This window comes from Perna viridis, chromosome 11 (genome assembly GCF_037379345.1).
Source record: "Perna viridis isolate PV_CMFRI_1.1 ecotype Kerala chromosome 11, ASM3737934v1, whole genome shotgun sequence".
Lineage (NCBI taxonomy): Eukaryota > Metazoa > Mollusca > Bivalvia > Mytilida > Mytilidae > Perna > Perna viridis.
The window spans coordinates 27,075,685-27,092,899 of NC_142455.1; the positions used below are offsets into that span (position 1 = coordinate 27,075,685).

Here is a 17,215-nt window from a genome sequence, read left to right on the forward strand (position 1 = left end):
AAAATGTAGTACCTTTGAAGCGCACCTGCCACCAAGATAATTCTGATCTAAAAATAGAATAAAACTCATCTTTGCGTTTGTAACGTACTGCGTACACAAATCATTTTAAAAGCAACGAGATGACACTGATTTGTTTACCCTGGACACGTGAAATCCAGCAAAATCTAGATTTGGGGGACAGGATCTATCGACCTTTCATTTCTGGGGACTTATTTGTGTTATTTATTCACCGATGTCAAAAAGCACTGTCACAGTTCGCCTTATTCGTTCATTTGAGCACAGAAACATCAAGCATGTAGTTTTTCATGATGTAGATTTATCAGTCTCAGCACATGCTTTCAAAGAGCTTATTCAAAAAGGTGAGGACACTTCTATGAAAACATTTATATTACTTGCACATGTTTGTTATTTGTATTTGTTTCCTTCATCGATTTGGAATAAAATAATTAAGAGGGTTGTAGGGTCAGAGCCGGTAATTTGAACTTGTACATGTATAATAAGTATAGCTAAAAGCCAGAAAATAGAGAGAATTAAAGTGTATTTAGGTTACAGACCACCAATTCAACCAATGAGCATTTGGAACGTACGCAAAAATAGTCTTACGCAGAAACTACCCCTGTTCCTCATAGTGCTGTGAAAAAAGTTCTCATCTCATTTAAAAAATTTAAACAGTTTCTGAAAGAAAAAACATTTCTGTACATTTTATAGGTGCATTTTGCTTCGTGTGATGTGAAGCCTAATCTCCATAATGATTTCTAAATAAACCCCTATCTTGTGAAAACACTGGGATTTCCCATGCTATTTATAGACACTTCACTTCCGGTGACCAGTACTGCACTGCAAGTCTGCTAACCCCACATGCCATTCTGAGGATTGTGAGCTGACATATGTAGAATCATGCTGATATATAGTCCTCTGCAGGTTAAAGTTAAGGTAAAGTCCAGAGAAGCCATTGAATACTGTGAAATTAGCATAGAAGCCTATGGGAAGTGGAATTAGTGGTTTTTAGCCTTTATACTGGGACACAGTTCAGTTTTAAAGTTCCTTCATAATGCATTTATTACTACTTTCTCATAGGGTTAGTTACATAAATCTGTTATCTTAAATTCAAAGAGATCTTTTTTTTGTACTTTCACATGTTTTTACCAAAAAATGTCTAAGATATTAATATTTGTGTATATTGCCTATTTTAAAAATTCAAAGTGCCTTATCCTATGACATTCTAACCCATTGTAAATTTTTTTATTATTCCAATTTTCATGAATCATTGAATGACTTATTCATCCTTTACACCAATCGTTTTAACTTACATTAATTCGTTATTCAAAATTCCAAGAAATCCTCATTTTTTTTGTTGCATATTCCATGATTTCACCAACAAATGTCATTAACATTGACTTTTGTGTACATGCATGTTTCACAAATGTAAAAGTGCATTATGTAATGACTCATTCATCTTTTATTTCAATCAATCTAAAGTTTATGTATTCCTTATTCAAATTCCTGGATATCCCTTTTTTTGCTGTATTTTCCATGTTATTCTAAAGAATTGTCTATAAAACATTAATTTTTGTGTATATTGATTTCATTTTTTATGCATTTTTTTGCTGTATTTTCCATGTTATTCTAAAGAATTGTCTATAAAACATTAATTTTTGTGTATATTGATTTCATTTTTTATGCATTCTGGACATATTTCCTATCATTTTTATGTAAAATGCATTATGTAACCAGGAGTTTTTATTAAAAATTCCCAAAAATCTTCATTTTTGTTGTATTTTTCATAATTTTTACCAAAAAATAGCTAAAATAAATATATTTAATTTTATTTCTACTCTAAAAATTATTAAGTACAGCATTATGCAATATATCCATCATTTCAACCATACCTATTATGTTCTATTAATTGTTATTTCAAAATTTCCCAGAAATCACCAGTTTTCTGGGTTTTTTTTCATGGATCTCATAATGCTCTTTTCAGTATTTTGTTTTTGCTCAAAGTATGACTAACATTATTTCCTAACATTTCATTAATTATTATGTTCATACAATGAAAACTGAATTATTTATAAAAAAAAATTCAGAAATCCTTGATTTATATCTACAAATACGTCTTTTTTCTCTCTACATTTTTGTACTGATCCCTTTCTATTTCCAGTGTATATGCACTCAAAAGAAATATACTGATAATAGATCTTTCTATTTTAGATTTACATAAATCAATATATGGGGGTCTTTTAGACAGGATAAATATTTTATGGAAAAATGACAGTTTTTCACTCATAGCTAGTGAGCCTACTAAATTTTGCTTAAATTGATCGTGTAGTCTTTGTTTGATTCTTTTAATATAAAATTGAAGGTTATTAAGTTGTAAGTTGAGATGACAGAATTCTAATTTATGTAGTATATTTTTTTACATGGGACATCCACAAGTTGTTGTTTTTAACTTCTCTGAACATTTCGTAGACTAGTGTATCAGGGGAAATAAGGGTATGGTTTAAGAATTTAATCATATTCAATTGAACTTTCAGATGTAGAGATGTTCTGTTCAGTTCTGCTAAGCATGCAATGTTTGTAGTTTTACTATTTACTCCAAGGATTTCTTTCATGAATTTCAAATGTAAGTGTTCATATGGGTCAGAGTCACTGAAAGTTTTTCCAGTTTTTAATAAGAGGATAACAAAAGATTATTAAAAACAATTGTCACTCGCCTTTTAATCCTCTTGATGAACTGTTTCTAGATTTCAAAACTTCAATAATAAATGAGCTTGACATATTCAAAATATCTTTTTTTTATTAACTGTGATCTGTGTTGATGCTTAGAAAACTTAGGAACTGCTAAAGATACTTTATTCAAAAGATTCTTCTTCTATCTTCCTCGCCATGGAGTGGAAGCTGTGTGGTTTACAGGGAGGAAAAGACATACATTTGTAAGAGAGTTTGCATCTTATGTGCATTTCCATTAAAAATCTTTGAATCATGAAACCACGAAAATTTGTCCCCACGAAAACAGTTTCAAAGACAAAACCTTGAAATTTTATCCCTACGAAAATAAGCAGTACCTAACTTTATATAATTTTCCTTTATCCTCTTCTCAATCCCTTAAAAAATCCTAATACATGTTAAGAAAGAAGTACAGAAAATGCTGAAAAAATATTTTACGTAAATGAATTGAAAAACAACTTTTTATAAATATCTTGATGTTGATTAGACATACAATTTGTACGTATCAAGTATTGACGGCAATTTGTACGTATCAAGTATTGACGGCAATTTGTACGTATCAAGTATTGACGGCAATTTGTACGTATCAAGTATTGACGGCCATTTGTACGTATCAAGCATATTGACGGCATTTTGTACGTATCAAACATATTGACGGCAATTTCAATTGAATTGATGCAACATCAAGTTCATGATGCTGAAATGTAACATAAAACATTTTTTATAACTTGTCTTATACAGTAATGTCTGTTTAAAGCCCCAGTGACTACTTACATGTATCTGAACTTCTCTGTAGTGATCACATTTACATGACTGCAGTATTTTACACACATTTGTCAGAGGTCTGTGCAGCGTGAATTAAAAAAAAAAAAACAAAAAAAAACAATCATATGCACTAACATTCATCAACTTATGCAGAAAAACTATAAAAGACTTTATACAACTGACTTCAAACTGAAAAAAAGTGATATTTAAGTACATGTATGCAAAATTATGAAATAATGCAAAAGCTGCATGAGTGTTAGATAACCTATATATCCACTATATTTTATCATTTCTGTTGCTATGCTTTCGGATCATACAATAGTGACTAGTCTGAAGGACCATTAGATTGTATTCAGCACTGTCACCCCTGTGCTATCAGAAAATAATTTTAGTTTTAATGCATTATGGGCAGTGTGCTATAAAATTTTTGCTGTGCTATGCCAGTGTTAAAGAACTGCTTTTTTAAATTGATGGGGAAAACACTAGTCGTGTAGGTGAACCTTCATAAATTTGGTTAACTAGTGTAGAATCCAGGAAGTTATTTTTAATTTTATTACAGCTATGTGTATCATATTTTGTAATTTTTTGTTAAGACAAAACTTTTATGAAGTTGATACAGGAATTTGAAATATTCTTTTGATTTTTTAAAGAAATTTATGATATTTTTTTTTAATTAAGGATAAATCCACTTCATCATAGGGAATCTCTGAATGGTTACCAGTTATCAAAATCCAAGTGTGATGTCACATTTGAAAGAAAAATTGGTAACAAAAAAAAGCCATTACTGTATTAATTTTAATGATTAATTTAACATATTGTATAACAGAAAATATTGTTTGTGTAAAAAAACTAAAAATGTACACAAATTGTACATGTATATAGGCTTCATTTCCAACTAGGTGTTGTTGAGAATATTGTTTGTCTACCTTTATTTCATAAATTTTTGGTTATTTATAGTATACAGCATGTTAGATGATTAACTTTATTAATTTTAGGCTTAATAAATAATATCCCTGTTCCTTACTACAATACACAAAAACATATCAGATAAATAGGTTTGAAATTGATTTAAGTTTATTTTTGTCATTCTCGTTCAGGGCTTTGAATTAGTGGTGGTCCTAGGTCCATGACCTTCAATTTCTGACCTTGTACCTTTAAAATTTTATTTACATTGGTCCTTGACCTTCAACCATTATAATTGATAGGTTAATGTTGAATTTTGCTTCTCTTGAATCTTCTAGATTTTTTATTTGAAACTTGCAAAAGTCCAGGACCCTCCACACTTTAAAGTAGATCTGAATGATTAGAATATCCCTGCTAGTTTTTTTCTTTTTCTTCTTCAAACTCTAGTTTAATGCAAGACAGACATTTTCATGGTCTATTTAATTTTAATATTCTGAATATTAAAGAAAAACAAGACATCAACTGGTTCATACATGCATCTTATGCGAAGTTACAAATGTGTATAATTCATTCAAGCAAATTAACTTGATTTGAAACTTAATTGCTTTATTGTTGTTTATCTATCACTTTCAGACCTCACAACAAGATCTGGAATCCCACTTCCATTCAAGAAATATAGCTTTGGTAAGTAAGTACCATGAAAAATAGCAAATAGATATGTGCTGTGCTCCCTCTCTTTATGATGCTTTAGTAGTACATCATGTATATGCATATGTTCTGTAAGGAAAAATATTTAAGCTATATTTGCATTTTGACATGCTTTTTATATCAGCAGCCAAAATGTCACTCCATGACCATGGTTTAAAATTAGCATGGGCCCACTTGCCAATGGCAACTTAAATTTGGTGTGGGCTACTAAAATTTCAACTGTGATTGTAAAGAACTATACATATTGCTTACCTAAATTTAAGCTGTGGACTACCAAGCCAAACTTTAAGGTTAAAACCTTGCATGACTATGCATTTTCATTTACTTTATTCAGTTACAATCCTCTCAGGAACAGCAAATCTAGGGATCACTGAAAATCTTAATCATCTAAGTGTGTAGGGATAATGAGGGCACATAGAAAAAGAAACAGCATACATTTTTTGTTCTTCTAAATTCAGTCACTGACCTGCTTTTTATTACACAGGGATAGGCACAATCTCTGGTCATGCATCCTCTTAATTTAATAAGGATTAATACAAGTTGCTTGGGCCACACTTAGAATATTGTTTGTTACCCCTTACCCAATCATACCTCTTGACTTTGGGTACCAAAGGTAGGGAAATTATATTTTGCCCCCAAAAGTACATATGGTTCTGTAAAAACCATGATCAAAGGACTGAAAGGAGTGAAAAATGTTACTTTGAAAATGTTAAAAAATTCTTGTCAGAGAATGGCAATATGTAATTTGGGTTAAGGGTCAATTATTTTTGGTAGGTACGGTAAGGGGGAACAACTCTATATTGATTTAGGCCATGTTACAACTAGTAATAAAAAGAACAATTTCAAATAAAATAAGAATAAATTCGAAGAGAACAAAATGGAGGAAAAATAGTACAGAATTTTATGAAACTTTTTAGGAAAGATATGGATCATGTATAGAGATACATAAATGGCAGATAATTATAAAGGGATCCATGTAAGGGGATATTATTCAATTTAAGAGTTTTATTTATTTTTGTTTCGCCTTCTAAATTGTTGGCAAATTTCAATAAAACTAGGAAGGTCAAGCATTATAATTATTTTGAAAATATTTATAGTCTGATCCCTAGCAGGGGAGATCATCCAATTTATTTTATGCGTGCACATCTTATAAGCCAAAACTCAAACTTGTTAATCGATTTGAAATAATGGCATTTTTAAGACGATTTGGTATTCTTCAAGAATATGCATAAAAAAGAGAACTGGGATGCTGGTAAGGGGAGATAATCCAATGTGAGGATGCTGCATGTACTTGCTTTTTCTCTTTGGTGACTGTCCTTACAGCATTTCTAATTAGAATGGAATTGTGACGAACTATGCAATATGGCTAATCCTTTTGGATACATTTAGTCTACTGTAACTGTCAAATTCAATAGAAATAAGTTCAGGGAGGCTCAAATTCATCTTTCTTTTACCATAATCTAGCCATTTGAAAGGGTTTCTTCAGAACTGAGGACTAGGGACTCCTGAATTATATATATATACATGTATTCATCCTTAGGTTGCATTAGCTGTTTATCTGCGATTTGGTTGTTTTATCTACTCCTATAACTGCTAGATATTTTGCGATATCACATTGTGGTACAATGTGATATGATCTAGTGATATGAAAAATTTCTGTTTTCATTGGTTGTTGTGTGATAATGTGACACCTAGTCGATAAAATCTGATTGGTCCAAATTAACATTGTGATGTTTCTTATGTTATTAGTTCTCATAACAACTGGTGACGTCATAAATGGACAATCACTAAAATTTCTGCCATGACAGATGACGAATGTCAGTTAAATGGCCAAATATTCCAGAGGAATCAAAGAGAAAAGTTTTATAACTTGTGAAATTTTAATATTGCAAAATATCAACATGTGTTATTCAATTTCAACATCAGTATCATCATACTGATGTTGAAATAAGATAAATTGAGTTGACATTTTGTGATATTCAGCTTTCTCTCATTATGAAAGCTATAATTAGGCATAGGTAATGAATTATTTATCATAAACCTCATTAGATTAGATGACAATGAAATTTGAATTTTACTATAATTTTTTGAAATTTTAGAAGTTTTTTTTTTTTCATTTGAAAATCAAGTTAATATGTACATACTACTTTTTGCTCAAGTTATCACTCTTGCATGACAAAAATACTGTTACATATCACTTTTTATTGAATCCACTAATTGACCAAACCTTCAGCTATTTGAAACTTTCATTTGTTAAAATGATGTATAAAAACTGAAATTGATGAATTGGGTACATTTTTTGAGATATTGCCCCTTAATGAAGAAAACATCACTTTTATATTCTCAGTGTGTCATACAGATATGAACCATTTCACATTAAACTTTATTGTGAATGTATATATGTATATTTGTTTGTAATGATGATGATACATTTTGTACATATTTGTAGATACTTTGAAGATAAGCCATACAGCCCATGGAGCAAAGGTACAGTGGAAAAAATAAGATTACTCAATTATTAAGAGAGTGTCTGTGTCAGACCCAGGCAGAAGGTGACACAAGCAAATTTTGTTTTAAAAAAAATCATCCATTAATTTCTAAATAATGAGTGTTGGTTTGAAATTTACTGAAATAGAAAGAATGAAATAAAATACACAGAAAGCACTAGAATCTTTAAAATATTGGGAAATAATTTTTGTTCTGTTCATAATTTACAGGAAAATTATTGGGAATAATTCTTTGTTCTGTTTAGTACATTTGTTAGGAAACTTTGAACATATATTCTCAGTCATCCACTTGACTGTTCTTTCTGACTTCATAATGTCAAGTTAAACATTACGTTGGAACAAAAAATATATTGGGATTTAATTAACTGTGCGTTGCCTTTATAATAGGGTTTACATGGACAGTCTCTTGATAATTGTTTCAGTTTTTATTCTTTTTAAGTACATGTACAAGTCCTTCTTAGAATCATGCAGATGGTGATTATACTTTTTTTTTTTGTGTGTGTGTGTAAACTTTCTTCACATACATAGAGTCAGTGCATTCAGTATATCTCATTTGTGATTTGAGAACCAAAGAATAATGAACGAAGTTGGAAAAGTATAGAAAAATATGGATTGGTTAAATGTAATTACATGGAGTCAAAAATAAATTCGTTTGACATTTTTTTAGTAGAACCTAACTAAATTTTTAACTAATTTCATTCCATTGGAAACTGAAGATACACTTTTATTGGTCTTTTTATCATTTTTTTTCTGAGAGATTTTAGGTTGTTAAAGATGTCGACAAATTATTCTGACAACTTATCACCTTTTTTCTTAATTGGCTTGATTTTTAGGGAAAGCTTGGATAAAAACGTGGAAAAAAATCTTGAAGCGAGAAAAATTCATGATAATTTAATTCTACCCTTCCTTTCTCTTTAAACCCATGTAAAATGGATTTATTCCCAAATATTTTGCATCTGTAATGGAGACTTGTTTATGAAATCTAGAACGAGGGCCCTGCAAGTCCATGTTGAAATACTAGTATCAAAGAGCCCCAAATTATGCAGGTTCCTGGAAACTAGACACATGCTTGATTTAAACAACCTAAAAGTGCTGTCAGACAGACATTGTGCTTTTGCTCACTAGGGGCAGATCCAATATTTTAGGTTGGGGATGTAAACATATTAATTGGTTACTAACAGAGCCTTGAATGAAAATATTTTTGGGTAAAGTTTGTAGAAGATAAATAAATATTCCTTTTTCAAAGAGGGCACAAATATCTCATCCACTCTTCTGAATCTACCAATGGTTCCCCATTATGAAATCTATGTTTTATGCTTCCATGTACTATATGTTTAGTTTTTATTGTCTGTATACACAACTTTGTGTTGTTTTGACATAAATTAAAATTGTCAGAACAATTTTGGTTGTTGAATATGTCGAAAATTGGAAATGAAAGGTTTGATAAGAAATAAATTAGAACAGTGATAACTGAATTTTTGACTTATTTCAGTGATTTAAATCAACCCATAGCAGTGATAAGGCTACCATGCACCCTTTATTACATTGTAGATGAAATTGCCCCTTGTCAAATTAAAATGAATAAAATAAAATACCAAAGAATGTTAAGGAATGACTCAGTTTTGATTGCATTTGAAAATGGCCCAATCTCAGTCACTGCTATATAGCCTAGCTTTTTTAATTTTTGATACTCTATTTTTTCTGATTTTTCGACAATTGGCAGTTTCTTATTTTTGCAAGTGCAAAGTGAAATTTGTTTTTCTTTCATTGTTTCAGAGCAATGATCCAGTTATTGATATTGAAAATGACCACCTGATTCTAGAACATGACCAGACTTTACAAGAGGCTGGAGTCAGTAAGTAATTTTTCAGTATTTCTTAAAACTAAGCAGAGACTGTCAAAAAATTGTTACCTTTAACAAAATTTTCTGCTTGCCTTTCTTGTAAAATTGACTTTTGTTACCGGGTAAATAACATTGTGTAAATCTTCTGATGAAAAGATCTCCTGCCTCCACCCTATTGATTGCTGTACTATGAAGAAGTTAATTTAAATGACCAAACAGACCAAGTTTCGTTATTACATGTACATGTATAACTTGAAAAATAAATTCACTAAATAAAAACTGGTAGACACCTTCAGTAAGGTCTGGAGATTAATTATTCTGAATGTAAAGATATTAACAAAGTGTTTGTGCTGAAATGTAGATGTGATTGTGCATAACAAATTAAAGTTAGAGGCTTGCAAAAGAATTGGAAAGTATCATTCTTGGCTCTTGTTCAGTGGACAATTTCAGTATTTAACCAAGCCACACTGTGTATGTACCTTCCCATGCAAAACTTGTAGATCTCATTTGGCTGGTTTGATTTTAGGTATGTTCATTGTTGTATTTTTAGAACAAGTAAAAGAAAGATTGGTATCAAATTAATGGTGTAAAAATGTCACTGTTTTTAGAGTCATGCCCTTTAAAAAAAGTAAATCATGCAAAAATAAGACTTAAAAAGTTTACTATCATTTATTACAGAGTGTAAACTTAATGAAATTCAATGGTCATTTTCCTTTTGTGCCAGTTTACTTTTCAATTTTCATAGTTAAATTGTGTCAATTAATTAATAATCGTTTTGCACCAGAATACAGGTCAATTTATATTTGATATTGTTTTAGTGCTACATTAGAAGTGTGCTGGGGTTATCGTATCTTATTCACCATTTTATTTTTTTAATCTCTTTATAATTGGTTGGTCATCTCTTTGGAAAAGTATAATTATAAAGATTATAAGAAATATAAGACTTTATTTTAGTTCAATAATGTAAATACAGACCCTTCTCCTCTAGGTGTTCAAGTGAGTGAACATTTGCCGATTTCGAAGGAAGCACACAAAATACAAGTGGGATATAATGTCCATTCTTATATCCATGTATTTTTCCTCCATTTTCATTATTACTGAAGAAATAATTTTAGATGGCTTCTCTAAAATTTGATCTGTTGCTTTACTTTAACATGCAGATCTGAGTATTCGTCTTTCAAGTTTTTGAGCATTCATTTCATGTATGTGATCCAGTGTTCCATGCATTACACTTGAATATGTAGCATCTGTTAAAACATTCACAGTTCAGGATTTCACAGTAAAATGCCATCATGTTTCTCCTGCAAAATAGGATAGCATATATTTATGTCAATCATAACTCAGTTATATTTTAAGTCAATCTAAATGACTGCATTACAAAGTTACATCAGTAAACCAATGAATATGGCCTTCTTTTTTCAAACAGCTAAGAGACATGTTAGCGACACACGGATGAGCAATACTTTATCCATTGTAAAATAAAAGAACTACTGGTATTCATCCATTTACACATACGTGATTTCTCCTTTCTTTTATGTTAATTTTAAAACTTAAAGTTGAAAATTGAAATACAAATGATTACACGTTTTTTTTTAACAAAAGCCTTTTCTGAATTTAAGTCCATTGACAAGTACCACTAGTTTCCCTCTATTTGACTCAATCTTCCTAATATTGACATCTATTTCTCCCTATTGGATCAATTGGTCACTATATAGATAAATTTTTTATATATACATCGTTGGGAATTTTTAAGACCCTTCTGTAAGTTTACGTTATCTTCCCTGTATTAATTTGATCCAATGGAGCAGTGTAGCAAATAGAGTCGTCACATTCTGAGACGTTTGTATAAATTTGATTTGTTGTGACATGCATCATTAATTTGATCCTCTCTCCTACATAATAACATCTAAAATGAACTGTCCCGTACTACCATACATCGTGTACTAAGTTACAGCCCTAGATTAAACCTACACGGAGGAATGACCCGGCCAGCGAAAGCTATATTTTTTATAGCCTAGCTGGCCAAGTGGTCTAGGGCGCTGGACTTTGTGCAGGCGGTGTTGCCATAGATGTCACAAATTTGCATCGCAAATTTGAGAGTTCTAACATCGTTGGGGATTTTTCAGACCTTCCTATATATATATGTATGTATTTTTTATGTTTCTTATCTTTGATTTATTCATTTCTAACTCAGTTTCTTTATTTTATGATTGTTTTACTTTAGATTTTTATCTAATTGATTTTTAATTTTTCTTATTTGTATTTGGCGCTAAAGGTAGTCTTTATCTGACAAAAAAAACTGTGGAAAATTTTTGGGGGGCACAATTTAACTACTATTTTTTATCCAATTGGTGCAAACAGACGTTGTCCAATTCAACAAGTAGTTGGTATAATGAAATCACCTTGTCTGTCCATCCATCGTGTGTTTATCATGCTGTCAGTCTGAAGTTTGTCACCCAATAGATGGATTGAATTTAAAGGAGTTTGTTCAGAAAATATTATAAGCAGCCCCAAAAACTGTAGTGCTTCAAATAAACTTGAAAATTGCATAATTCACTTGTTGAATATGTGCCTTCGTTACAAACAAATTTTCATTGCTGTAAATGCTTGTTTATACCCTCCTGGTGACCAAATTATAACACAACAGCTTGTATATTCTGTATATTAGTATTCAGAGTATTTTAGCTTAAAATTTGTAAATAGAAAATTTCAAATAGTAAGTTGAAACTTCAGCAAAGTAGTAGGCCTGAAACTAGCATTAGTAAATTAACCCCTTTGGTGCGTGGCTTCATATAGATGGGGTATATATTGTAAGTATACATTTTGGTTGCTGCGCAATTTGTGGAACTTTGCCATTGTTCACTTATGATATAGAATGACAGATAAAAATCTTAGCAGTCATTAGATAGATTGATATCAAATGTGGCTTGTGACTTAATATAGACAGTGCAAGAGATGTAGGCAGTTCTGCTTGCTGTCAGATATCAATTTCCTATTTCCCAGAACTTTCCCATTTTTCACTGTATGGAATGAGTGGAGTTATTCCTATCAGGACAATAAGTGCAACTTAATGTTTTTATTTATTTTGACGCACTTATACAGACAGACCAGATTAAATTTAAATATGACACCTTGATAGTTTGAGAGTTATGTTATTTGATAAAGTAAAATATGCTTAAAATTTGAGATTGTTGTACAAGTTATATTTTGTACTTTAAACAATGTGCATGCGTCACTTATGTTTGTTTGTGTATTACGTTAACTTTACTATTTCAATTTTTATTGTCAAGTGACAATCCTTTTCTTTAGATTTTGATTTTTAGAAATTTAAAATTATGGTGACTGTCTTATTACAATCCATTCTGGCTACCATTGGATCAATTTTTATACCCCAGCCTACAAAGTTGCAATGAGTATTATATTTTTACCATGTCAATTTCTTGAATGTTTGTAAAACATTTTTACTAATAAATAAAATTTCATGAAAATTTGTACTAAGTAAGGACATACTGGATAGTGTACAAATTGATAGAAAATTATGATAAAATATTTTTTTAAATTAGAAATGATGTCTACTTCAGCTAGCATTTTGGCTAAAAATAATGTGCTACTAATAAATGAGTCAACACAGCATCTCAGAAATTACTCGACAGAATTTAATTAAACTTCACTGTAAATCACAGTATAACCTGTAGATGTCTATTTTGTCAGAAACAGTAAAAAGTTACAGTGAAAATGGTCTATACCAACCCTCAGAGCAACAGCTATAATGCAGTCACCCTGTCCGTCTTGTGGTTTTCCTGTTTTTGTGCTCAGGCAAAGGGCATATCATGTTCTCAAGGCACAGCTCTTTAAAAATGCGTAATGATTGCAGATATTTATTTGATAGTTGATGAATAACTACAGATCATGTTGGAATTATGTACCGGTTCGGTTAAATTTTACTAAGTGACGACTTAAAAAGATTTCTTGACTTTTGTTGGATGGAATGCTTAGATACTTTTGTTGTTTATTTCTATTGCATGTGGACTTGTACGATTGTACCATGTCTCCTTTTCCCCCTTTCCAGGTTCCTGGCTTATCTTCTTCCTGTTTACTGTACCAATTAAATCAGTGGGGGTATTCTGAGCACCACACAGCATGCAACATTCACTGATTTGATAACAATAAGTGAATTTTTATCTAACACATGAACAACTAGATAGTACCACATATCATTTTCTTCATTTGGGTCACTTAGTTCATATATGACATCAAATGATTGATTTTAAAGAGCCTGTCAGTTTTTAAATTGTTTAAAGTTTCTGTATTGGATATCAAAGTGTGAATAAGTTATCTGATTTACCTTTAATAAGCTTAGTAAATATGTTCACATAAGCAACTATTTTGCTGTATCTGTGTATAATGTTGTTTTGGGGCCAGCTACAGCATGCCCTGTGGTGTGAGGGTTTCCTTATTGTTCATTGAAGATCTATGGGTGGCCTTGAGTTGACATAGTTCATCCTGGTTTAGTTGTTGTCGCTTTGACATATTCGCCATATCCAGTTATCTTTTTGACGTATTCACCATATCCATTCTCCTTATAATGCAATGAAGTTAATTAAATAATTATTATGGTACTGTTACATCAACAATATCTGTTAGATTAGTACTGTCAACATGATCAATTAATGTGACAGTGATAGAAGGAACTTTCATAAGGTCAATAGCCATTTGATGAAGGCCATGTGTTGACAAAGAATTTGACCATCCAGCACATGAAATGGATTTTATATGCTGTAAGCAAATTAATTTTCATGGTTTACTATATTTTTGCTATTTTCATGATGGAAACAGTGTTTTAGGATTTTTCAGAAATTGAGGAAAAATCCATATAAAATCAACTTTCCCACAGTCAATGACTGCTTTCCTTACAAAACAAATCCTTACAGTATATGAAGTTTTCAACTTGCCAAGGGAAAGTGTAACTAAGTACCTAACTTTCCCTGACCCAAATTTCACTTCTCCCAGGTAATAGGAAATAGGCATCCTAGAACACTGGGAAAGAACATCGCAAGAAGTAATACCCTTGATACTGATTTTGGATGCTACATAACACTTATCATTTGTTGAAACAGTGATAATAGATAACCACAAAAGTTTAAATTAGCAAGTGTGAAAACTAATATGTTGACAGTAATAAATGTTAAATTACCCATCAATAACTTATCATCATTTATAGAGAGGGCATTTAACTTTTTTCCCAAATTATATTATACCGTGAGGTCTGACTGTTTGGTGGACTGCTAACAAATCATAATAAAAAAAAAGACTATTTTGTGGTTTGGGAATATTTTTAAAACAGTTAGTTTCAATAATGTAGATAAGGCAAAAAAAAAATATGTCTGTTTCCTGCTACCCTACCTACCCTATTTTTTGTGCCTACCCTCAACATTTAATAACCATTTTGGCTGAAGCAACATTAAAGTCTAGATTGTTTCCCACATTAAGTCAATGTAAAATGTTTTTGAAACATAAATAATTTTCCTTCCTACCTACTTTATTTTTTTTCTTGCAGGTAGCAGGGAACAAGACTATTATTTTTTTTGCCTAAGGAATATTTGTTATTGTGTGATTACAATGCTTCATCTTCCCATCCATAGAAATAAATGCATTTGTCTTTGGTAAATCATAAATAGCTTTAAATTATACCATGTCTCTTCTTTCCAGTTTTTCTCGCCTGAATATAGCTGAAATGCTGTGTTACCCGGCGTTAAACTCCAACAATCTATCAATCTTTCCAGTTTTTACAGTGTGTCATCTTTCCAAATATTTCCTAACTAAGATTTTTTTTCATTTTTCCTGATGATAAGGTCACCATACTTATGACAATGTTTCCTGATTATGAGGTCACCATACTTATGACACCATACTTATGACAATGTTTCCTGATTATGAGGTCACTATACTTATGACACCATACTTATGACAATGTTTCCTGATTATAAGGTCACCATACTTATGACAACGTTGTTGAACTTCTAGTAGCAAGTCTTGTTGTTCGTGTCAGGCTTACTAGTTTTGATAAGAAAATGTAGCAGTTTAATTGATGGTGCATTGTAAAATTCTGTTGCAGGTCCAAGGTGGAAACCCCCCTATTGTTGTTAATTTTGTTCAAAATGAGAAAATACAATGTAATAACATTGAATTCCTGAAACCTCCTTTTTCTAATCTCCTGAATTCTCCCCTGAAATTAATCTTTCATCATTTACTTTATCCTATTTTTATTGCAGAGGATGAAACAGAATTGTCATTTTTCAAGATGGAAGATTATAGAAAGTACCAAGCAAACCCCCATCTTGTCTGGTGAAGCCTTCACATCTGAATGATTAAGATGCCAGGAAAACACTTGATTTTTATTGATAGATTTCCATGAACAAGGGCTCATTGAAAGAGACAACCATTTGATACTTACTGATGGAGAATTTAGATAGAAATGTTGATTGAGGTTTATTGTTTACCACAATTTTTTTCACAATAGCCTGTATTGTCATGATTCTACTTTGGATGTATTCACTGGTATTCTTATTCATGTAATCTTTATTCATGTAATCTTTATTTATGTAATCTTTATTCATGTAATCTTTATTTATGTAATCTTATTTTAATCAATTCAGTTGTTCAGTAAAATCTGCCATAGCCACATCTTGTATTAAGCAATGATTTATCTTAAAAGATTATTTATTTCTTTATTGTGTAGTGAATTTTATGTAATATCTACCTGTATATAAATGTGACTATAATTTTCTCTTTCTAGGTCACTTGAGATAGGTTTGATTTGAAGCCCTCTCCTCATAAAACCAATTGCAAATCTTCGATTTCAAAAACATTAGAAATATCCAATTGACTTGAAGTAAAATAAAACTTCAGTATTGTGTGGGTGTTTGTTAGGCCTTGTATATCAACTCAGTTCAAATGGTGCCATCTGGTTTTTATATTTGATGCCATAATGGAAGATAATGCTGTAAAAAATATTTTTTTTGTCTGTTTATGCATTTAAGATAGTTACAATGCATCTGGAATTCAAGTATTTATTTTCACAAGCAAAAGAACAAAATTGCTGACATTGTTTATCTTTGGAATGAGGGACAATGCTGTATAAGGGGTTTGAATCCAGAGATTTTCTTTAAAGAGAGGTTCAGGCTATTTTTTGCTCATTTTTGTCCAAATTTTGCACAAAATCCAAAAAAAATTAAAACAAGAACGGGGATATTCAAACTTCTGGAGCCCTCCCCTGGATCTGCCACTGTGTGTTATAAGAAGTTTTTTGTGTTATTTTTATGCATTAAGACATTACAGCATTGTTAACTTGCCTTTTCTATGGTCAGTTTGATATTAAAATGTTACAGAAATTTTATTGGTTGTTATCAAACCGTACTCCATAGAATGTATCTGTACTGTACCCTTTGTTTAAAATGTTACAGAAATTTTATTGGTTGTTATCAAACCATACTCCATAGAATGTATCTGTACTGTACCCTTTGTAAACCAGACCCTTGAAAAATCTGCAAACCTTACAAAACCAGACATCTTCTATAGTTGCACCATACTGGTAAAATACAATGTTAACCTGTATAAACAAAATGCCTGCATATACAAAACTGTCCATGGAGGAGTTTGGAAGAGATAGCAATATTGAAAGTATAAATGAATGGAAATATGTCGACAAATCAAGTCAGGAACACAAAAAGGTCTACAGATGAAAAACAAAATCTACGAGAACTAA

General features: G+C 31.1%; 1 protein-coding gene across 1 annotated transcript; it reads left to right on the forward strand.

Annotated features, from left to right (window-relative positions):
- Positions 1-103: 103 nt before the first annotated feature.
- LOC148603553 (UPF0538 protein C2orf76 homolog) lies at positions 104-16,846 on the forward strand. Its single transcript, XM_088551664.1, has 5 exons — positions 104-359; positions 5,026-5,076; positions 7,550-7,587; positions 9,384-9,462; positions 15,723-16,846. The coding sequence occupies exons 1-5, from the start codon at positions 233-235 to the stop codon at positions 15,797-15,799; spliced, it is 372 nt and encodes a 123-aa protein (XP_088407790.1). The 5' UTR covers positions 104-232; the 3' UTR covers positions 15,800-16,846.
- The last annotated feature ends 369 nt before the right edge of the window (positions 16,847-17,215 follow it).

Bases quoted from the DNA above. Each gene is read 5' to 3' on its own strand.
- LOC148603553 (XM_088551664.1), top strand. From the start codon at position 233: ATGTCAAAAAGCACTGTCACAGTTCGCCTTATTCGTTCATTTGAGCAC. The intron at 360-5,025 runs GTGAGGACACTT...TATCACTTTCAG, and splicing joins CAAAGAGCTTATTCAAAAAG to ACCTCACAACAAGATCTGGA. The intron at 7,588-9,383 runs GTACAGTGGAAA...TCATTGTTTCAG, and splicing joins ATACAGCCCATGGAGCAAAG to AGCAATGATCCAGTTATTGA.